The 22,966-nt window shown below is 48.1% G+C and overlaps 1 protein-coding gene and 1 non-coding gene across 2 annotated transcripts in view; both read left to right on the forward strand.

The window, feature by feature from the left end:
• Positions 1-3,029: 3,029 nt before the first annotated feature.
• On the forward strand, positions 3,030-3,111 carry TRNAS-AGA (transfer RNA serine (anticodon AGA)). The gene has a single exon. It is a non-coding gene; the product is annotated as a tRNA-Ser (tRNA).
• A 62-nt stretch (positions 3,112-3,173) lies between these two features.
• HS1BP3 (HCLS1 binding protein 3) overlaps positions 3,174-22,966 on the forward strand; it is a 375,233-nt gene continuing 355,440 nt past the window's right edge. The window contains exons 1-2 of the mRNA XM_085610620.1: positions 3,174-3,462; positions 21,389-21,554. Coding sequence (XP_085466746.1) covers positions 3,437-3,462; positions 21,389-21,554 — 192 coding nt within the window. The 5' untranslated portion in view covers positions 3,174-3,436. The remainder of the gene's footprint in view (positions 3,463-21,388; positions 21,555-22,966) is intronic.

The raw sequence follows: 22,966 nt of genomic DNA on the forward strand, positions 1-22,966 counted from the left end.
CTAATGCTTCCATCGTTCTAAAGCAAGGACTGCCCACACTTGCAGCATTCAATTCCTAGCGAGACATAATTGTTTGCACTGTCAAGGTTAGCCTAGGTGATTGTTCACTTGGAGTGCTGTATGGGGCCTACTTCACACTTAAAGCAATGCCTACTCTCTTGAAGGAGAATGATGCCCGGTTGCACTGGCAGCTACTAATGTTACTCACGCCTGCATATACTAGCCTCCGAAAAGGGAACACTTGCTCTAATATCCCCTGGATTCTTGCCTGGATACCTTTACGCCCAGATACAAGCGATAATGGCTCTACTCTGTCATAATGACCCGAAAGGCACATCAGACCCGCAGAGACAAAATAAGGTATGCTAACCTGCCCCAAACTCTGCGGAAATAACTTGTGCGAGCTTGCAACCACTTGAAAAAGCATGCCAACCAACAAACCATCCCCAGCACCCGGGGGTCATGCAGCCACTCCTTGGCCTGACTACTAACCAGGTTAAGATTATGGATGGTACTGAGTGACCCATCTCTCGGTGCACGCTTGCAACACTTTCCACTGCATCACCCTAGTCAGTAAAACCAATGCAGGGTATCGCGCAAAGCCTCCATGCAGAAATAGTCTGCAAGTGCACGCAGACGAAGCATTCATCACTCCCCAAGCCCTCCAAACTGTCGATGATAACCCTCAGCTGTTGTGCGACTTGCCCACCTAGCTTAGACCGGCGGGACCCGACCTGGTTTCAAGTAAAAGGATAATAGTCAAGAGCACGTCAGAGGTAAGGCATGTCAGAGGTGGCCAATACTCCCATCAGTTTGAAAGGAGAGGCATCATAATATTAAGTCGTTGAAGCAAGAGCCAGTGGACAGCCATCCCACAAAATGGCATTGGTCTGTCCTGTTCACCTCTGGCCTAATATTAGTCAACAGTCGGCGTGGTCAATGAATTATGGGTGTGGCTGAAACATGTAAGCTGCAAAATTGAGCTTCGCTAGGTGTGTTGCCGTCTGGTATTTAGTGACCTCTATCTTTGCAGCCAAAACTGTACTCCAACAACACTGCACCTACAACAAGCCGGTACTATCAGCTTTGACCATGCCTGTTTGTTGCACAAGATAAATAAGCCACAATTGTGGCTATCAAGCATAGCATCTTGTAAATTCTTCCATTCTGGCATGGTGAGGCTGAGTCACCAAACACTATTAGCCAACTTACTAACGTTTTACACTCCCAAGCCCTTTCAGAGTAAATTATCCTTGAGTCAATTTGCAACTTGCATATATGTAACTCTAGCCACATTTCAACATAGGACTGAACAGCCCTTGCACTGCTGTTCTGGTGTTCAGCTCAAGATCTGAGCTCTCACCTCCGGAAATCCAGCCTCAACCTGTCCCCCTGCCTGACTGCTTGTCCTGCCATACCTGGGCCATGCTAGTCCATTGTGTCCTCTCTAGACCCCTCACCTACCCTGTTGATCGCCCCTTCTACTGAAACAAATAATTGATTAAAACGAGTATGTTGAATGAGCAGATCCACCCCATTTGACTGGCCAAAGCAATTAAGCTGAAATCTATGCTTTGCATAGTCCTGCTTCTTCAGTCTTTACATCCAGCTAAATAATCTACCCATAAAATTACACCTATCGCAAGCCAGGACTGTTGACTTAGCCAATGGTCAACAGTGCATGAGGTAAACAAGCTGCTATTATGGCTTCACAGTAAATTACTTAAAATGCTTCAATTCTGGCTCATAGGTCACTTATGTAGCTGCGCAAGATCCATAATGACTCACTAACGCAGTTATTAACGTACACTCACTTAAATCATACCACACTTTACATATACATTGCAAAGATTCTAAAAAGTGCAAACCTAACTTCATCATTTTTTTTTGCGCCAAGTAACGAGCGAAAACTAACTAAGCACTGTTTTATAACGTGTATGGATTTCAAACGGAGGAAGCACAAATGTAACTCCCTACTTAAACCGCATTAATCCCATGATCAGCGGTAACTAAAGTGAAAACCTGTGCCTTAGGTCTATTAACCAAAACAAAAGGCTACAGCTGAGTGTGCCCCCGTTTTCCCGTCCTGGATCATAGGGATACATATGTAGGCACAAGATCACTGAAACGAGAAAGTCAAAGTAGAGCGGCATGGAGAATGCATTAAGCAAACTGCACAGTGTCACCCTGGGTGGCGGTAGGATGGGTTTGTTAAGAATTGCAGTGTACTACCTAATTGGACACCTACCGGAAAATCCTGTGAATAGTGCAATGGTAACAAGAATAGGCACCTGTTGTGTGATACAAGCTGGCTTGGAGGCATCACCATCTAGTGGGGGCGGAAGCATGGGAAACAAACCAGACATGTGCTGCCATGTATCGCAGCGCAAATGGGCGTCATTAAAACGTATGATATGCCGCCCCCACATCCCAGCTTGCAGTTGACGCAGCACTTGGAAAACTGGCGTCTCAAGATTTCACTGTGACCAGGTGTGAAATCATTAAAGTAAGAAACCCAATAATGAAACTGTCTTTTTAGCTTTCATTCTTGCAAGCCTACAACAGCTCTATACCCACAAGTAATCCAGCCCCCGCCACCACGGCATCAGGGTAGTGGGCAAAGAGGGCGCCCAGTGGGCAAGGAGAGGTATATGTACCTCACCCCCCGCCCCCTCTACCTGGAAGTGACGTGGCACATCGGACCCCTGAGGGTCCCAAACATTGGGAGGCTGCCTCCTGTGCCATCTTGTGGCACTAAGGCGGCCGCCCTCTTAGTGGGTCTCCTTCGTGGACCCCGGGCAGCCTGCAAAAGTAAATTGCATTTGCTTGAAAATGAAAACACAGTAAATAAGTTAAACACTGCAGGTCTGGAAAATGTCACACAAATATGAAAAGAAAACTGGAACAGCAAAACATTGTATATATTTTTATATTATTCTTCACGCTCAAATCACATTTATGAACTGCACACTAAAAACACTCGAGTTGTACGATACAAGTCCAAGTAACACGCATCTATATTCCAGGAAGTAGTCGTGGCCGAGTGGTTAAGGCGATGGACTAGAAATCCATTGGGGTCTCCCCGCGCAGGTTCGAATCCTGCCGACTACGGGGTTCATTTTTTTTCCACATTTTCAAAAAACTATTTTTATAGGCTAAAGGTTAATGTTTGAAGAAGGAAGCAAAACCGGGAGTGAATTGAGTCTTGTGCTCGGCGAAATCAGTGCCCGCCATGTTGTGAGAGGACAGAGCAGAGTTGATGGAGGGGAGTGACGGCTGCTCTTCTGATTCACAGCCGGTGCCTCCTACTCGGCGGGGCTCGTGACGGCGTCGGCGCTGCACCCAGCACGGTGAGGAGTCCGAGCCTTCCCCGTTAGATACAGAGCAGGAGGCGAGCTGCAGAGGGCACGGTTCGCCCCGGAGGATTCCTGCTGCCATGCCAGCCGTGATTGTCACCACCAGGTCAGTCTGCCCCAGCAGCACTCAGCAGCAGAGACTGTGTTTCACACCGTGTTTTTGTTGATATTTTCTCTGGGAACTCTGTCACACTGACGACGCTGAACGGAGTGTGTTTACTTGCTCAAAGCAGGCTGGTCTCCCTAGCCACCGGTGGTTCTACATACACAGCAGCAGGCAGGCTCTTGTCTCTGCCCCTAGCAGTCCATTCTCTTTGCCTAGTGCCAGGGTTACTTTCCTGTCCAGTAAGTCAATATTTTTGCTTGTAAATGGACTCTGTGCCACAAATAAGGTTACCAGCCTTTCATGTGTGCCAAACACCATCTCTCGTACTCCTGGGATTTCCTACTACAGATCATTATCAGGCATGGATATCAGCCTATTTGTTTACATAGTAGTACACGAAGACTACAATTCCCAGAAGACACTGATTTGTTAAACCAAAGCTCAGTACTACAACAAACCTGGTGTTCAGTACACATGCACAATCTGGCAACTCTGCAGTCAAGCCACCAAAATCTCAGAACCACATCAACGCGAACTCTGTGCGTGCATTGCAGACTGTGTGTGCAGAACCTGTGCTTTGCTCCCTCATGCAGCCCGAGGGACTCTCCCACCAACTGATTAAACTATGCCTTCTTCTACAGTACAAGCAATGTGCCCACCAGAGACTGTGTCCAGTAGCAGAGGTCGTTACCATTTAACAATTGATTTCCTGTCTGAATGCTGAACCCACCTCAGTGTCTGCCACGATTTATTTAAGCCAATACCTCCTCATCCTTGTGCCAGTCCTTACAGGCTGGACGTTCATTCTCTACTGAAGAAACTTTTCCCAAGCCAAAGCTAATTGTTCCCATTCCAAGATGGCTTCTGCTCTATGTCACTTCCTGTAAGCATCAATCCCCACTTCCTGTTTTTAATTTTTCACTGATGGTGAGCCACACTAAAGGTGAGCTGTTTGCAGTCCAGGTTTTTTTCATTTGAATTCTTGGACTTGTAGTCTTGTTTTAAAATTGATGGATTACCAACAGTACAAGTCCCAGAATTCAAAGAAAAAACCTGGATTGGAGCAGCACATCAAGCATGGACCTGGGAAACTTACCAGGGCTGTGTTGTGTGTCATCAATATTTATAGTGGGGCAGAAAGTCTGCTGTAGCAACTCCATTCCTGTAGGAGAGCACGGGAGCACGGGTGTAAGCGATGACGCTGTAGCAGCCCCATCAAGTATTGACACCTCTGTTTTTTCCTTTATAATGCCAAGCTTGGCCCTGACACTTGCTAAGCAGTACAGCAAGTGAACATTTAAAAAATGTAACGTTGGAGTAGACTGCAGCTTGATGCTGTTTGCAGTTCCACATCGCTGTGTTGGTGTCCAGTGCAACCGCTGTCTGACTTCACTATATCAGCGGTGTCGGAAGGTGCACATATTTGAACTGCTAACTAGAAACAGCTGATTTCAGTGGTCCTGGTCTGACTGCTGGAATATAGAGCATCAACTAAGCCTTTCTTTGCTACAAATTGAGCTGCAATGATGGCAAAGAAGCCGAGCAAAAGAAAGAATATAGAGGCTGATGCCTCTGTTTAAGACGTTGAAGCTTTGATGTCACAGGGTCCAACTATGGGTGGCCTACAAAAGATGATAGAAGAAACAGTTTCAGCTGCCATAGCTTAATCGAGGAGCGTGTCTTCGGAAAGGGTTCTTAGCACGTCTCCAGCTGGGGGTGTGTTGATTGGTTGCACTACTTAAACCATGGCATCCTTGGAGCTTACCCAACACGTGTTCAGCCCGACACGTTAAGCTGGCCATGTTCTAGACCACATTTTTACGGTCACTCTGCAAATAGAATACCCTATTCCACAAGTTTGGACGGATCACTACATGATTACGTTTTCCTGCCCTGCTTTAGTGTATGCGCAACCCCAACAGTCAGAGCCCCATGAGCTTCCAGAGTGTTTCACAGAGTCCAGCCAATGGAATTTATTCGCTCCTTGGGAGATAGTGCCCCCTCTTGCTCTGGGTCAGTGGAAGATGACGCCAGCCTCCTTGACAAATGGATCTGCAACACTACCTTTGAACTTGCGTAGGTGGACCATCGTAGACCCAGTCGAAATAAGCCGTCCGGCCCCTGGTTCACAGACAGTCGCAGGGAAGAAAAAAGTCGGCATAAAACCTTGGAGAGACAATGGCAGAAAGACTACGATACTATTGACAACAGCATATATAAGGGAGCTTTCAAAAAATACTATGCAAAAAGATACATTTGGAAGAAAGTATAGAGGGCGCAGGAAACAAATCAAGGGAAATCTTCAAAGTTGTAAAAAAACTTTATGTCCCCGGTGGCCTGTGCCAGTTTCCAAAATCTTTCAGTGCATTGGTGTGATCAGCTGGCTTCATACTTTCAAAATAAGACCTTAATCATCCAAATTAGCCCGTCCTCAGACACTCAGCTAGAAGAGGGTTTGATGGACATAATGCAATCTAGCAGAGCCACTACAACAAAAACTACACTTTCAAGCTTTCAGCCGATCCCATTGGAGGGCTCATTTGCAGCCGTACACAACCTCAAATATGCATCTCCATCAGATCCTTGCCTGCCCAACCTGTTAGCATTAGGGGCACTCGCCATCAACCCTTTGGCCAATAGGGTGCTTAATGCTTCGCTGTCAACAGCAATAGTATCCATTTTCTGGAAACAGGCTAAAATCTTGCCCCTGCTAAAGAAACCCTCGGCGGACCCTAGAGAGCAGTCCAACTATAGTCCTTTATCTCTACTACGTGCCTACCTAAAGTGCGGGGCAAGCATGTACATCAGCAGCTTACCCTGTATCTGGATATCAATAACCTGCTGCACCCTAGCCAGTCCGGCTTTAGACCCAACTTCAGTCCAGAGACCGCATTAATGGAGGCGGCGGAATATATCAGAGGCACCCTGGATGCTGGTGAGAAGGTAATGCTGATCATGTTAGATCTGTCCGTCGCCTTTGACACGATCCCCCAATCCAGACTTCTAATGCGTCTCCAGTCCATCCATATAGTTGGACAAGCCTTGGACTGGCTTGCTTCCTTCTTGCAGGGTAGACAGGAGATATGGATCACTCCTTCTCCTCAGGGTCCCGTGAGCTGGCCGAGGGAGCTGCCCAGGGCTTGGCCCTGAGCTCAACACTATTTACTGTGTATCTCACCCCACTAGCTCAAAAAGCAGAAGACCTGGGGGTGAAAGTGATCAGATGTTGATGACACTCAGCTGCTGTTCTCTTGTGGGAGGAGTGAAGAGATCACTCGCAAATCCACTAAATCCTGCCTTTTAGCTGTATTCCACTGGATGACCATTCACCAATTAAAATGCAACACAGACAAAACCGAAATACTATTCTTAGGTAATAATCCCCCAGAAAAATGGCAGGCCTGAAGACCCCCTCCCCGGCCCTCAGAGGGGAACAGTTAAGAATTTAGGTGTGAAACTCGATAATTGTCTATCCTTCCAACCCCGCATTAATTCTGTGGTAGGCCCATGTTTTGGGCTGCTGTGCCCTCTCTAAAAAAGTTTCTGCATTTTATTTCATTCTCTGCAAGAAAATCTGTCGTCCAGGCACTTATAACCTTGAGACTGGACTATGGAAATGTCCTATATCTTGGACTTCCTGAATACCTGCTGAACAAACTTCAGGTGCTCCAGAACACTGCAGCTCGCATTCTTCTTAACCTACTTTCAAGAACATGTGTCCCCATACTTACTCGCCCTCCCAATTAGGAAGAGAATTTGTTCGAAACATTAGTTCTGGCCCACAAGGCTCTTTATCATAGAGGCGCAGGATACCTCATGACAAGAATCCATTTTAATGTCCCCCTCAAGAAATTTGCTGTCAGCCAACAGTTTTTAGGCTAGGATCTAAAAGTGGTATTTTCAACCGTGCAATTTAAAAACCCACTTCACCAAATTATGTGTTTTTAAATTGTGAGTTCAGAGATCCCAGACTCCAAATCTCTATCTGCCTGCTCCCAATGGGAAATTACACTTAAAAGATATTTCAAGCCAATCCCCATGTTACCCCATGGGAGAGATAGTCCTTGTAATAGTGAAATACGAAATAAGTAGGATTCTACTATTAGGACATGTAAAATACATCAGCACATCTCCTACCTTTCAAATATACTGCACACTGCTCATGGGGCTGCCTTGAGCTGAGCCTACCTTAGGGGTGCCTTACATGTACCATTCAGGAAGGTACCTGGCAAGTGGGCACACTTGCCAGGTCGACATGGTAGTTTAAAACTACACACACATACTTCTGTGGCAGGTCTTAGATATGTTTACAGGGCTACTCATGTGGGTGGCACAATCAGTGCTGCAGGCCCACTAGTGGTATTTGATTCACAGGCCCTGGTCACTTTACTAGGGGCATACATGTAAAAGAGATATGCCAAACATAGATAAACCAATCACCAATACAATTTAGACACAGAGCACTTTCACTTTAGCACTTATCAGCAGTGGTGAAGTGCCCAGAGCCCTAAAACCAACAAAAATGAAGACAGAAAAATAAGGAGGAAGGAAAATTGGGGATAGCCCTGCAAAAAGGGCCAGGTCCAACAGTTGGGGTTAGTGGTTTAAAGATCTAAATGGGCCTCATTTGGAGTACTTGATGCCACTGGTCACAGGATTACTGAGAAGTCCTTTCCTAAAGAGACCCGTAATTCAACCTCCAGCCCCACCCCTACATGGGATTTGCCTATGGGCATGCAGATGTTACAGAAAGAGCCATTTGGCCCAATGGATGAGGTATACCTTAGTTTTATGTTTTTGTAGTGGCTATTTCAGTGAGCAGATGAATAGGGCAGTTTGGTGTGTAGCAACTCGTGGTGCTGCCGACCCTGCTGCTTGAAACTTACTGCAGGTTAACACAGTTACATGGGGATTAGGGTCGAAATTAATTTAGATAAGGAGAGTTCAACTAGTAACTACATTGAAGAGCATTTCACAACAACAAAACAGGCCACAGAATCTTAATAGTTTCATTTCCTAGTGGGCACAGATTTTCTTCCTTTAGGTGAGTTTAGGCTTCGTTAAAGATATTTAGCAGGTGTTTGCAGGATTCTTTGTACTTAGGGGCCAACTGGAGTTTTTTCCATGCTGTCCTCCTGGAGACTCCTTGGATTTAGCTAGGGATAAATGTTCTGCGACAGAGAAAAGGACAGAAAATAACAGTGCCAAGTAGGAGGGTGTGAGAATGATTCCGCACTCTGATGTTAGATGTTTGAGCATAGTGTACCTCATTACTAAAGACAGTGTTCTCAATGAGGGATGAACTAGCTGGGTCCAGATTGAGTCAAGAGATGCCTGAAAGGGAACTGAACACCCAGGTGGAATGATCTAACTTTGTGGGGTCAGGTATTTAGTTGTAATTTACCCCATGAGCCCTCCGTGGTGACGGAGGAAAAAGTAGAGCGACCTTACTGGCACAGTAGGTCACAGAATGCTTTTGCAGAGTAGAATGCTTTTGCAGAGATGCTGCTGGGTCAATAAGAGTGGATTGCATATAGTGTTGTGGGGAATTTGTGGTCTTCGGATCGAGCCCCTAAGAGGTGCCTAGAAGAATGCACTGTCTGAGAAGGCTATTGTTCCATGAGAATTGAGTAGATGATCTGGGCCACTGCTCCGAATGGTGCCTGTCCAGTGTTGCAGACATAACAGCAGTATGTCTAATCAGTTTCACTCTAGACATTCCAGCAGCAGGGGCAAGAAAATACTTAGCAGCACAGTCCTGTATACCTTCCACTTACCTGGCGTGACTGTCAGTAGAAACTGCTAGCCCCAGGGAAAGGTAATGTTTTACAACCATAAAATGGTTTAAATATCACCCTGAGCTCCTCTTTCCCAGACAATTACAGTAAGGTCAGTTTACCACCCAACACCTCGGTGGTATGAGCTTCAGTTGTTTTGGAAGTATTCCCTGTGGTCATTCGACCACCTGAGTCCATAGGGAAATCCAGAGCAAGCTACCCGTTTCCCTTCTCTATCCAAGCATCTACTACAGTAGTGACCTAATGAGATCTTCTGACCAAGGGTTTGCTTCACACTCTGTGGATCAGGACTTGAGCAGTGTTGGACTGCATCTATTTTACACCAACTTTGTAACAGCAAGGTTCTCTGCCTTTTTGTGTTTCAGGCGATTTTCAGTGATTACTTTCTCTGCTAGAAGAGAGTTCCAAACTTTGGCTACATGTATGGAAGTTGATGTCCCACCGATTTGTTTAGGGATTGTCATCTCTGGTGTCAGTGTATCATTCTTTTCTGTGAATATATTTTGCCGCAACCCATAGCGGTGACCAAAATAATAAAACGTCAGAGTGGTAGCATTTAGCTGATGTGAGATTCCATCCTTGCAGGACACTTTGGTTTTGAATGGCCACATAACAACTACAGACATACTAGGGTATTAGCCCCTTGAGTGCCCCGCCCTTTCCCCCTCCTGTGCCGGGCCTTTCATTAGCGGGCGGGGTCCATGACGAGATAGTCTCGTCATGGGCACAGCGCAACCGCGCTCCATGACGAGACTATCTCGTCATGGGCATAGAAGAGGTTAAGTAAAGCAGGTAAAGTTGGTAGCACAGTTTGATATAAGGAATTAAATACCTCTGATAGTGCATAGAAAGTGTTAGTAGTTGGGTCTCCTATGCACCCTGTCCAAGTAGGGAACCTATTACGTATTCAGCACCCTGCCCTTAGGGCTACCTGGGACCTACCTTAGGGGTGACTAATTTGTAATAAAAGGGGAGTTTAAAGCACACAGGCTCTGCAGTGGCAGACCCGAGATATGTTTAAAGGGCTACTTGTGTGAGTGGCACAATCAGTGCTGCAGGCCCACTAGTAACATTTAATTTACAGGCCCTGGGTATATGGTATACCACTTTACAAGGGACTTACAGGTAAATTAATTATGCCAAACAGGTGTAAACCAGTTATACAATGTTTAGGGGAGAGGGCACATGTACTTTAGCACTGGTTAACAGTGGTAAAGTTCTCAGAGTCCTAAAACCAACAAGAAGAAGGTCAGAAAAATAGGAGGAGGGTGGCAAAATGTTTTGGGGTGAGCCTTCAGAGAGGGCCATTTTCCAACACAACCCCCTCCCTCCAGCCTAAAACCAGGGTAGACTAATCAATACCTTGATGGACTTCCCAGCTTAGGGTGATAGAACATGGACAAAGGCCCACTACAGCAGTGGTCCTTGCTAATTCTATGCCTCTCTAAACCCAGTTGGACCCTTCTGTCTATACTCTCTGAGGCCACAGAGCGAACCCATGGGGAATCCTCCTCTCTGTGGACCCCATATGTGCAGTGCCTTACTTTAACTTGCTCACAGATGCATCCCAGTAGGTAGCCAGTACACCATGGCCAGCAAAGTGATGTGACCCATTTCACCCCTTGGGTCTGACCTCTGTCCCCAACCCAAGGAAAACTCTGTCCACAAGGGCAGCAACCAACAGAGGCCACTGACAGCTGTCACTGTCAAGAGCCAGGCCCAAGGCCATCCCGGGGCCTCTGTCCTCTGTGGTTTCTCAGAGTGGGGGGCAATAGCCCCTCGTGCCTTGCATCATTTTTCCACTCCGCCTCCCACCTGTTCAGGGGTGGTATACTGAAATTGGCCCTTCAACCCATGGTCTATACCCTTAGGCTGAACAGGAGTCAGGGGTGAGTACTTCCTCATTCTGCCCCTCCATCTGGAGTTATGTACCCTCTGTTTGGGAGTAGTACCCCCAGAAAACTGAACTGTGAGGACGCCTGTGGTGGCTGCCCCTCCCAGTCCTCATGACACTAGGGCTACCCTTGTTGGGCTCTTATGTCCAGCTGAGGCTCAGCTCATGGTCATTGCCTTCTCCTCCATGGATAGCCTCCTCTCCTCCAGGGCCTGCTTTATGTCAGCCAAAGCATATTTCTGCTCCTGCTATAGCTTAACAAACTCCAGCTTGAACTTTCTCTCCTCCCTCCTACCTTCCAGATCCTCTGGAGACAGGTTCATTCATGAAATGATGCTTCCTGCTCTGGGAACCACCACTGCTTCCAGCATGTTGTTGGTCCCCTCCACTGGCAGTCCCAGGTCCACATCAGACTCCAGGATCACCGCTTCCTCCTCCTCAATTTCCTGCTCAACCTCCTCTGGGACCTCAGCCCCTGCATTAGGGGCTTCTACCCAGGCTCTCAAAGCCTTCTGCAGATCCACCTTCCGGGTAAAGCCTTTCATAGATACTTGAAACCCCCTTTTGAAAATCCTTAAGCTGGGCCACAGCGTAGGATTCTAACTTGGCCAGCTTTAATCACTGCAGGTGCAGGTGTTGCTTCTCCAGAGAGAGACATGGTTTAGCAAAAATTCAAAAAGCCAATTTAGGGAGAACTGAAAAGGGTTCCAACTTGTCTTAGTATGGAGTTGTAGTGACAATGAGTTACTATATGGTATTGCACAAACACACGTCCTATCTTCACCGCTGATCACCAATGTTAGATATGGAGTCTCTAGTTGGCAGAGGTATGCACACTGTCCGAGTAGGGACCACCGCTCTAGTCAGGATAACCTAGATACACACTAAAAAATAACCTGTGCACACCCTCGGGTAGCTTGGTACAGAGCAGTCAGGCTTATTTAAAGAGGCAATGTGCAAAGTATTTGTGCAACACACACACACAATGAAAACACCACAAAAAGACTGCAGACTGGTTTAGAAAAATCGACAATAATTTTATACATAAATCGAGACAAAATGACAAAAAATCCAATAAGTAGAAGTTGAGATATGAAGTATTAAAGAATAAAAATACTATTTTATTTCTTTTTTAAATAATATTTTAAATACTATTTTTTAAATACTACTTTTTAAATACTTTTTTAAATACTATTTTAATACTATTTTTTAAATACTATAAAATAGTATTTAATTCATTTAATTTGGATTTATTCTGGAGTAATCTTTCTATATTTATTTGGCAAAATGTAACCTATGGCAGATTTGCACAGATTTTTTTGCAGGTGAGCCTTAACTATAAATGTTATGGCCTAGTCGTTTCACTAAAACAAGATTTAAGTTGTACAACTAGATCCTTGTTACATCTAGAAATTGGACAGGATACAGTTATTCACAATGTGTACAATAAACCTGGATTGATTACAGCTTCCGCAAAAACCCACACAGACTGTTGCTAGAGGTCCTTGGAGAGCCGGACTTCAGCTCTCAGAGTTGGCAGGTGAAAAACCATAGCTTTTTTTAAAATTGAGATTTATAGTGCGCGAACTAGACCCGAGACATCGGGTATCAGAGCGCTTCACATGAGCACCAGTTTCGTTACAGAAGAACACATTCATTTTTGTTAGGCATGGGGAGATTAAGTGATTTGCCCAGAATCACAGGATATTGAGCGTCATTGCCGAGACTCGAACCCGGCTCCCCAGCATCGATGTCGACCACTCTAGCCGTAAGGCTACATTCTCTCCCTGGAAAAGAAGTCTGTACACACAGGTCACATTGCAGCATTGTGGTTGGTCAGTGGGGCCTGGCTGTGCTTCCGGAGAAGAGCAGGCGCGGAAACGCGAAACCTGGCGGGAAGGTAAGTTAATAATTTAGTTTTTATTATGCGCTATCGCCACCCCCGATGCTCCTCCCACCTGCGTGACCCGCTCATCATGCCACCCGCTAGCCATGCCGGCCGCCGCTGCTTGTAGGTTTGTTTTTATCTCTGCTTTCTGTCTCTTGGCACTATGTTTACTGTTTCTATCTTTCTCTTCTTCTTTCTCCAATTTCAACCTTTCTCTCTCTAGCTGTGGTCTGATAAGTCCTGATACCCACCATCTGCAACCACCAGTAATTAAGGACCGTACCACCCACAAACGTGTCAAATTGAGGAATGTGGTTCCATAAGAATTTCTCCATTTAACCCCCTTTCCAGAAAAACTGTGCTTCTACACTGAAAAAGCAGTTTTAAGACCAGAGGCATGAGGTTTGCAAGTGGAAGGCAACAGGGTTGGACTGGCCTAGAGGGCAGTCTGGCAGTGCCAGATGAGCCAATCGGACACATCAGTGTGTGGGCTGGTTTTGTGGCTGTGTGTGGGCTGGTGGTTTAAACATCTTTAAATACAGACTAGGCGGAAATAGCAAGCAGCACTGTGCGGGCTGTGGGCAGTGCTTTAAATGGAAAAAAATAAGTGCAGGTACTCACCAAATTGAATTATTGGCTAGGGGGTGGGGCTAGGGGGCGGAGCTATGGGCAGCGCAAAGGGATCCGGCCAGGGGCATCCATTTAAGCAGGCAGACAGGGCATTCAGTACATGTATTTTAGAAACGCTTACATTCGATGTTGCCCTCATTACTAAACCTTGATCCCACGTGCTGTGCTACAGCATCACTATTGCCACCGTCTGTAGTGGGGGTCATGCAGGGGGAGCTCCCTGGGGCATGCAGCTGGAGGTATCAGCCGACTGCTAATGGCGGTAGCGGTGGGGGAAGGCCTAACTATGCTGCTGCAGCAATAACGGGACACATGTGCTCTGGTGTTTAGTCCGCGCCGTCAGCCACGTGTGCTGACGTCGCCGTTTATTTATACTCCCTGGCCCGAGCCCGGCCCGGGGAGTTGCGGGTGCAACATTGTAGTGCAGTGGCCGGGTGGCTGACTACATCCCATCTATCCCACGGAACATGTTAGGATACCAACTGCATTAACATAACGATAAAGTTTGTAACAGTTTGTGGCCGGGTCTGTTCAGCTCTCGACGGCTCACTCTCGCCTTCTACTTCAGCACAGGAAGTCTCGCAGTCGAGTGCTGGGTTTGGGGTTGCCCCTCAGTCCATAGTGCTGACTTCCTCGGGAGTTCTCGGATGCTTCTTCCCTTGGATCTGCGGACACGTTGGTATCCGCCGTCTATTCGCCCAACCTCTCTCTTTCTTCCCCCGAGCTGTTTTAATTTTCAGCGTTTCCTTCCGGCTGGAAATCTTCCCGCTCGTTCCACTCCACTTCCTCGGACTCCGTCACTCTCTCCTCCGGTTCTCGTGCTTTTTTGAACCACGAAGCGTTGCGTGCAATTTGCTGTGCACCTCTTTGCACCGTGACCATCGATCCTTTGACCTATACCACCTTCCACAGTTCCCGTTCGTATGGCGTGCAAAATTTTTATCCGGGATGCTGGTCTTTCACCACCACGTAGTCCCCTTCTTGTATGGCTGACTGGCGGGCTCCCCTTTTCTGACTGGCTCGGTCGTTGTTGCGTTACCGCCATGCTTGGGCGCACTCAGTGTCCAGTACAGTAGGAACCCATTGGTCGCTTGTGAGGATGCTGTCCCGCACCGCTCGCTTCATGAGTAAGTCACTGGGAGCACACCTGGTGGTGCAGTGGGGGGTATTGCGAAACGCTCTTAGGAACCGGTGCAGGCAATTCTCCAGATTTTCCACCTGATCCGTTCATAATCCTTAACACCTTGTTCAAAGTCTTCATAAAACTTTCCACATCACCATTGGTCTGAGGCCACTGAGGGGTTACTCGGCGATGTTTGATCCTGTGCCGACTCAAGTACTCTTTGAAGTCTTGTCTCTGAAACGGCGTATTTCTTCAGGCATCCCCAGGAGTGCAAACACCTTCTCCAGCACTGGCTGAATGCAGTCAAACGCTGTGGACGTTACCACATCTACTACTTGAAATTTGGAGTGACTGTCGACCATTACTACGGTGTGCCTACCATCAGGGAAGCTTCCAAAATCTAGGCTCACCTGAGCCCACGGCACTTGACTGGGCCCCTCCGTGATGGTGGGAGTTATGGGCGGATCGGCTCCTGTTATCTAACAGGCATGGCACCCTCGCACCTTTTCTTCTACCATGCGGTCCATGCCTGGAAACCACACTTTGGACAGCAGTCGGGCCTTGGTTTTCTCCACTCCCTGGTGGCCCTGTGTCACACAGAGCTTGGTGGGACGTACCTTAGAGCCGGGTACAGCGGGAACGATGTGTTGATAGTTAACCCTATCCCCTCAGAGGTACTACCCAAGCGTGCTCATAAAACACGGCTTAGCTACCACCCCTCCAGGGTAAAGGGAAAAAAGGGACAAAGAAACCAAATGAAAATAATCAGCTGTTGTTAGGCAATGACACGGGCTGTCTTCACTAGGGTGTCCTTCCGTCACCTGCGCTTCACCCTAGAACCCTGTGTGTGAGACATAAAACAACACCCAATCACTCAAGCTCAAGGGCTACACCACCCTCTTCCCATCTCCCTTATGTGTGCAAACTTACAGAGGCAGTGTGCGTATAGTCCCCACAGCAGCAAGCGTCAATTAACAGAAATTCCAGCTTAGAAGGAAACTTAGAATGTACTTATCTCCGGGCATAGGATTGGCAGGATCGTCTCCCATGGAATACCGGTCTCTCCAGGCTACCGGGACTGCACCAGGTGCTTAGGAACAGCAAGCGGTACTCTTGAGTTGCTTTTGTGGAGAGTTCTCGTTATCCTCAGAACAGTAGCAGCCCGCTGCAAGCGAAGAGGAATGCCTGGATTGCCCTTGCAATTGCGGGCGCAGCCAGGGTTTGCGGTTAACCAAACAAGCGGTCCTAATATCTCTCGCGGAGCCGATAGTGCTCTGCAGTCCTAATGGCTCCCTCGGAGCCGACAATGCTCTGCTTCCATGATTAGAGTCTCGTTGGCGCAGGCGCATGGAGAGTCCTCGTAACGCGTTCGCGCTACGGTGAAAAGACTCGCTAATTAGAAGGCAGTAACTCGGGAAAATGTTGCTGAAATGGATACCGTCAATGATATCCTCAAAGCGAGCAAAACGCTCGCGTAGGCTTACTCGATAGTCCTCCAGGAAGTCTTCGTAGTGGCAAGCCCCGCACTCCGTGTGGGCGGAGCTTAAATAGACCAATCCGTTGATTTCCCAGCATCATGGGAGCCGTAGTTCTTTCCCCCCAACCTTATGGGAAAGACAGTTCCGGTCCCCACACAATCATACATTACGTCATGTGCCTCCTCTATCGCGCCCCCTCAGCCCGATCCATGACACCCTGGTGGGCCAAGTCGATTGTCCTTTTCCTGAGTTTTGCTGGTATCACCAGTCGGGTGCCCCTGAGAATTATGCCATTGCCGGCTTTGCTTAGCTCCTCACGGCACCTCCATATTCTCACCCGGTATTCTCGTTCCTCTAGTGTTAACTTGCCAGCCCCTTGCAAAAACCATTTCCATTGATGGTCACAGAGTGTCCGCTTCACCGCCTGTAAACACCCATCTTGTCTGGTGGCTTCCTGGATCTCCTCCAGCGACAACGCCTGTGGACACAAATCCTCCACAATCTGGCGCACAAACGATTCTGTTCTGTCATCCACCTCTCCCTTGTTTCCTGCGTGTAGAGCTATGGGGTGCCTTGACAGGTAGTCCGCTAGATTGTTTGCACCGGGGCGATACTCCACTTCAAACCTGTAGTGTTGGATCTGGACAGCCCAGCTTTCTATTCGGGGAAGTCCCTTGCGGGCCGTTCCTGTGAACAGTGGTACCAACAACTTGTGATCTGTTACCACCGTAAACATATGCCCACACAGGTAAATGTCAAAATGTTGGCATGCCCATCGTATTGCCTGCGCCTCGTGCTTGATCTGAGCTTACCTCGTCTCCACAGCCATGAGTGCTCTACTGGCGTATGCGATTGGCACCCAGTCACCTTGCTTGTTCTTCTGGAGGAGTACCGCTCCCAATCCCACTGGGCTGACATCCAAAATTAGCTCTGTTGCTGTCCCAGGTTGGAAATATGGCACAGTGGCTCCTTTTAGCAGTGCGATTTGATGCCGTTAAATGCTCTTGCCTCTTCATCTGTCCATTGCCACGGCACATCTTTGTTCGTCAGCCTCCGGAGCGGTTCTGCCAGCGTTGCTAGGTGTGGATTAAACCGGCCACAATAGTTAGCCATCCCCAGGAAGCTTCTGACCTCCGATTGTGTTTTGGGGAATGGCCGCTGCTCTGATAGCCTCCACCTCCCCCAGATCTACCTGTAGGCCTTTTGCTGAGAACCAGTATCCAAAGAATTAGACTTCCTTGGCATAAAAGTCACACTTTGCCCTGTGGAGTGTCAGGCCCTGTTTGACTAGTCTGTTTTGGGTAGCTCATAGGAACATGGTGCTCCTCTTGTGATTTGGAAAAGATTAGAATGTTGTCGCTGACGTTAATCATACCCACCAGTCCTGACAACGCTTCTCTCACTGCATCCTGGAACACCTTGGCCGCTGATGAGACCCCAAAACTCAGGCGTTTGAACCGGCGTAGCCCTACATGTGTCGAGAATGTTGTTATGTATCGACTCTTCTCAGCTAACACCAGCTGATGATAACCTGAGTTCAAATCCACTCTGGAGAACCATTGCGCTCCGTTGATGTCCACCACGATTTCATCTATCGTTGGCGTGATGTGACTCTCTCGGCATATCGCCTTGTTCGGTGCCTCATATCCACACATAGCCGGATGGCTCCAGGCTGTTTGGGTTTTGACGCTATCACCAACGGCGGTACCCAAGGCGTCCGCCCTGACACCTTTTAAATCACTCCCTCCTTTTCCAGACGTTCCAGTTCAACCTCCAATAGTGGACGAAGATGAAAAGGCACCCTGCGGTGTCGGAGAGCGACCGGCTTGACTGTTTCATCGATGTGAAGCTGGACCTCTACTCTCTTCAGACAACCCAATCCCCGGAAGAGCTCAGGAAACTCCACCAGCACAGCTTCCGCCTGCGACTGATGTATGTGTCTTGCAAACATTACTAGCCCCAGATCCTCAGCGGTGTGGCAACTCAGTAGCGACCCCGCTCTGTCGCAGGTGACATAGAACCCCGTGCATGTCGCTCTCTCCCGATGTTTGACCTCGAAGTCAATTACCGCTTAGAGGGGAATTGTTGTGTCCCCTCCATAAGTGAGTATTTTGGCTGTAGTCTGCATCAATCGAGGTCTGGGTCGTAGCTCCTTGTATTGTTTGCATCCAGTTTATTTACAGATGCTCCCGTGTCAATGAGCGTTTGTATGCAGTTTTTTTCTATCCATATCTGACATAGCGGGGCGGTCTTCTTGTGGTGTTGGCTCCTCGTATGTTTGATACTACAAAGACGTTGTCCTCATCTTCGTCTTCGGCTACCGTTAGTTTCTGACACCTACTATCCAGCTCCTCCACTTCCCGGATAGTCTTGGCGCTCCTTTGGAATTTCGTATCTTTGTGCCGACTCGCCCCAGCTCTTGCCGCTCCTTGGCACATCTTCGCAAAATGTCAGTATTTGTTGCACTTGAGACATTGTCGCCCCTGCGCTGGGCATCCTCTCAGGAAATGATTCGCTAGTCCGCAGTTCCTGCACCCTTGCTTGTTCTGTCACTCCTCGGTACCTGTGTTGGGGCCCGCACCTCTGGTGTACGTTTTCCTGATAGCGTCCGCCCTTTCCTCCTTGATGGGGGCCAGATATAAAGGTTGGGCGATCGCAGATCTCTTGGCCAATGTCACCTCCATCCCTGACATCCGCCAGCTCGTGTGATCTTCCCAGGACCAATATGTCATCTAACGATATTCCCGGTTGTCTTAATATCAGCTTCCGCAACTCTAGAGATTTGCACCCCACTAAGAGTTGTGCCCTCGTCTCGAATTGCCGGTCAATTCCTACGCAGGTGCTCACCAGATTCCTCAGACGTGCGAAAAACATATCAATCGACTCATCCTCCTTCTATTTGGCCTGGCGAAGCTTGAAGTGTTCAAAGTCCGGATTGACCTGCGGGTCAAAATGCCGGTTTTGGGCTCTTACGGCCTTCTCATAGTCATTGCCGTCTCCCGTGTCTGGTAGATCTTGAAAACGTTCGTAGAGCTCATCTCCCCCCATCAGGAGCATGGTCGAGCGCTTTACGGCGTTCTCCGTTTCTCTAGTTGCCACAAAGTAGTTCTCCAGTTGGCCTATCCATTTTCGCCACCGCGGTGCCTCTGTGGCCGGGTCTGCCAGCTGGCTACATTCAGGGAGGGACTTTACTGCCATCCGTCCTGGCCTACCCCCAGCAGCCCCCGTGTCCTGGGGCTCTGCCGCTGCTTGTGGCGTGGTCATGGTCACCTCAGTACCACTGTTGTCTTGCAGCCTGGCTTGCAAAGTCGCGCCTCCACACCACCTGGTATCTCCAGTCGATACAGGGTCCCCTCTGCGCTTCTCCTGGCAGGGACTCTCCTATCTGCTCTGTTCTCCTCCTGGCAGAGGCTCTCCTCACAGCCCCTTCAGCTTAATCCAGGGGTCAAAGTGCTGCAGATGGCACTAGAGAGCTTCCCCCTCACTCTCAGCCCCTGTCCTGCCTTCTCGCCGGGTCTCCAGAGCTTCACGTGCTCACCGAGTGCTCCAGCCGCGTCTCCTGCCTCCCGCGCATGCGTGCCACTCGGCAGGCTGCACACGCACCTCTGCCTGGCCACACTGCCATTGGCTTCTCTCGTGGCCTGTATCACAGCCGCTGCCACCAACACAATGCGCGCGTACGCCTTACCGCGCTTCTCGCCCGTCTAGGCCTCCGGATGTCAAAAGCTGTGCACCGGCAGCGTGGGCCGCCCTTCACACCTCGCGCCTGCCACCAATGCCAATCTGCGTTGCGGTCGGCAGGCGCAGGTTTGCACATGTGGGTCTCACACCTCCCTCGTCGCCAGTGTAGTGGGGGTCATACAGAGGGAGCTCCCTGGGGCATGCAGCTGTGGGTATCAGCCGACTGCTAAGGGCGGTAGCGGTGGGGGAAGGACTAACTATGCCGCGGCAGCAATAACTGGACACATGTGCTCTGGTGAGTTGCGGGTGCAACATTGTAGTGCAGTGGCCGGGTGGCTCACTACACCGTCCTCCTTATTCTGGTTGCAAACAAGTGCTGCTGTACTCTGTAATACCAGCAGCAAGCCAGCTCTGAATGAATGCCTTCTGAAGGCCACTCAATTAGTACATTGTAAGGGGAGATTAGCACTTGATCAGAGTGTTTCACGAAAACGGATCCACTCGTTCTCAGCTGTGTTGCGCTTTTTTGTAAATGCTAATTTCACTGAGCCTGGCTTACATCCCCATGAGTACCGGTACTCTCTTTGGGCAAAGAGAAGTTCTAGTACTCAAGCGCAGAAAATGTAGAAGTGCCGGTACTCAGTACCAGTGAGTACCGGCCCATTTAAAGCACTGGCTGTGGGTACTATTATCTCGCTGTATGCAGCATAGATGGACCAATCAACCGTTGTGAGTGGAATAGCAGGAAGATATCGATGTTGTAATCATTGTAATAAGGAGAGAACAGTTCCACTTTAAACGTTGCTCTCAGATACACTTGACTCCCCACCCATCTAAAGCCACCCAGACAGCATGGTTTTTTTAATGGTATTTTATTTTGTGCGGTTTTCATATAGCGCATTACACGAGCACCAGTTACATTACAAAATTTCAGATTGTTTTATTTTTTAAACGCAGAGATATTAAATGGCTTGCTCTGAATCACAGGGTGTTGAGCCGACGCCAGGACTCGAACCTGGTTCTCCAGTCCTCCCAAAGCCAGCTGCTATGCCGCTCCCATGTTGTCATATAAAGTCCAGAGTTGCTCGATATATCAAATGTGGGCCACTTTTCTTACTAACCAGTTTATAAATGTAGGCCACTTATTTTGGTGCCTGGGCTCTAGTCTGACCGTATACGGAAACGCGTTTGAGACTTAACTCTTTTAAAGAGCTAAGACGCATTTTAGCTCTGTAAGAGAGTTTCATGTTTTTGCCAGAAGATGGCAGTGTTTCCAAAAAGTTAGGAAACATGTAGGCTTAGACGAAGCCTCGAAACAGTAATGCTACTTTTCTATCATGTTCTTCAAGAGTTCCCTAAAAAACGTTGTGCTTTTGTTAACTTTTACCAAAAAAGTAACTTAAAATTGACTTGTTTTTATTGTCTTAATCTTAGGCACATTCAGAATTCCCACACCGGGATCGACGTGTCGGTGCCTGAATACCAAGAGATCCGGGGGAAGATGATGTCTGGGCACGTGGAATATCACATTTTGGTTGTAACCAGACTTCCCGCCTTCAAATCTGCAAAGCACAAGCCCGAGGATGCGGTGCAGTTTGTGGTGAGTTCTCAATATATCTGGAAAAACGAAGCCGGCCCAACAAAGTGGCTGGATGTTTGACTGGACGGCATGAAAATGGAGCAGCAAAATGCTTTTATCGAAGAAAACGAGTTAAGCCCAGCTTGTTTTATTAGGGCAAGCTTGGAGACCGCACGCATGCGCTGCTCTGGGAGACTTATAGTAGTAGAGTATGGAAGCCCCGCCCACTCTTCGCCCGTATTTGTCATTGGCTTGTGTCATTGTACCTCCTAAACGCTGGCTTCTGATTCGAAAAAACGCTTGTTAGTCCCTCCTTAGTACCGCCTTGTCTTCATTTGTAATCTCCCATGGCGTCTTGCCCTTTTACTTCGGTTGTTATACGGTACGTGTTATTTAGTCTTGTAAGCACAATTTTTGGCTTTGCCTCTCCTCGTGTACCAGCACAGCAGCTGCTTCATGGACACCGCACTGCACATTTTGGATTTTTATTGCTCGGTCAAATGCAGCATTTCTAATGCCGTTTTAGTTATTTATGAACGGCGCTGCTTTGACTTCAAGCGCGGGCCTTTATTTATAAACGGTGCTGCTTTCAATTTAGATTTAAGAAGCCGAGGTGAGCACCGCTGTTTTAATTGCTTTCAGTCCTATTATTAGCCCTCCTCCACCTTCCGATCACAAACACAGCAGAATCAGTCCTCCGGTAGGCCGCCCATGCCCCAAGCAGGCCTCCTATAACTACCATCTGCCTCACTCAGTCCCCAGCTACTAGTACAAAGTATTGCCATTTGTAATTTTCTTTTTGTACTATGTCTTGTACCCCCTGCCACCCCCCCGCCGTGTTTGCCTAGCCCGTCCCTGTTTTCACTGTTTACCGCCTGCCACTGTTTTAATTGATTACTTTCCACCATCGCTTTATCATCCCTCCCCCACCCTTTGAGCACAAACCCAGCAGAAACAGTCCTCCTTCATATCACTGCATTGTGAGATACATTTAGAGCATGTTGCATAATGAATTTAGGTTACAGCTCATCACCTTATAGTCTTCACATCATTTCTGGGCTCTAGCTCAGCAGATTGTATAATACAGGCCGGGCCATGGCTTGTAGAAGCTGCAGTGATACGGGACCGATCCCACTCCGCCTCAGAGAAAGCTTCATCGTTTGTCTTGCCCTTTAGTTGCGAGGATTGCATGCTCATTGGTTATGCTAAGGATTATCGCCTGCAGACACCCGAGACCTACAGCGCTGACTTTATGTAGGGGTGTTGGCCTCCTGTTTCATATTGTGTTTGTCCTCCGATCGTTCCCGTTCATCACATGTCATGCAGTCGGCCCTCAGTTGCATTTACCTATGTAAACGCATCTATCTCATGAAAGAGATCTGGAAAGCTTACACCACCAACCCAATCTCTCATCACTGGACACCTCATACATA

This window comes from Triturus cristatus, chromosome 6 (assembly GCF_964204655.1).
Source record: "Triturus cristatus chromosome 6, aTriCri1.1, whole genome shotgun sequence".
NCBI classification, from domain to species: Eukaryota; Metazoa; Chordata; class Amphibia; order Caudata; family Salamandridae; genus Triturus; species Triturus cristatus.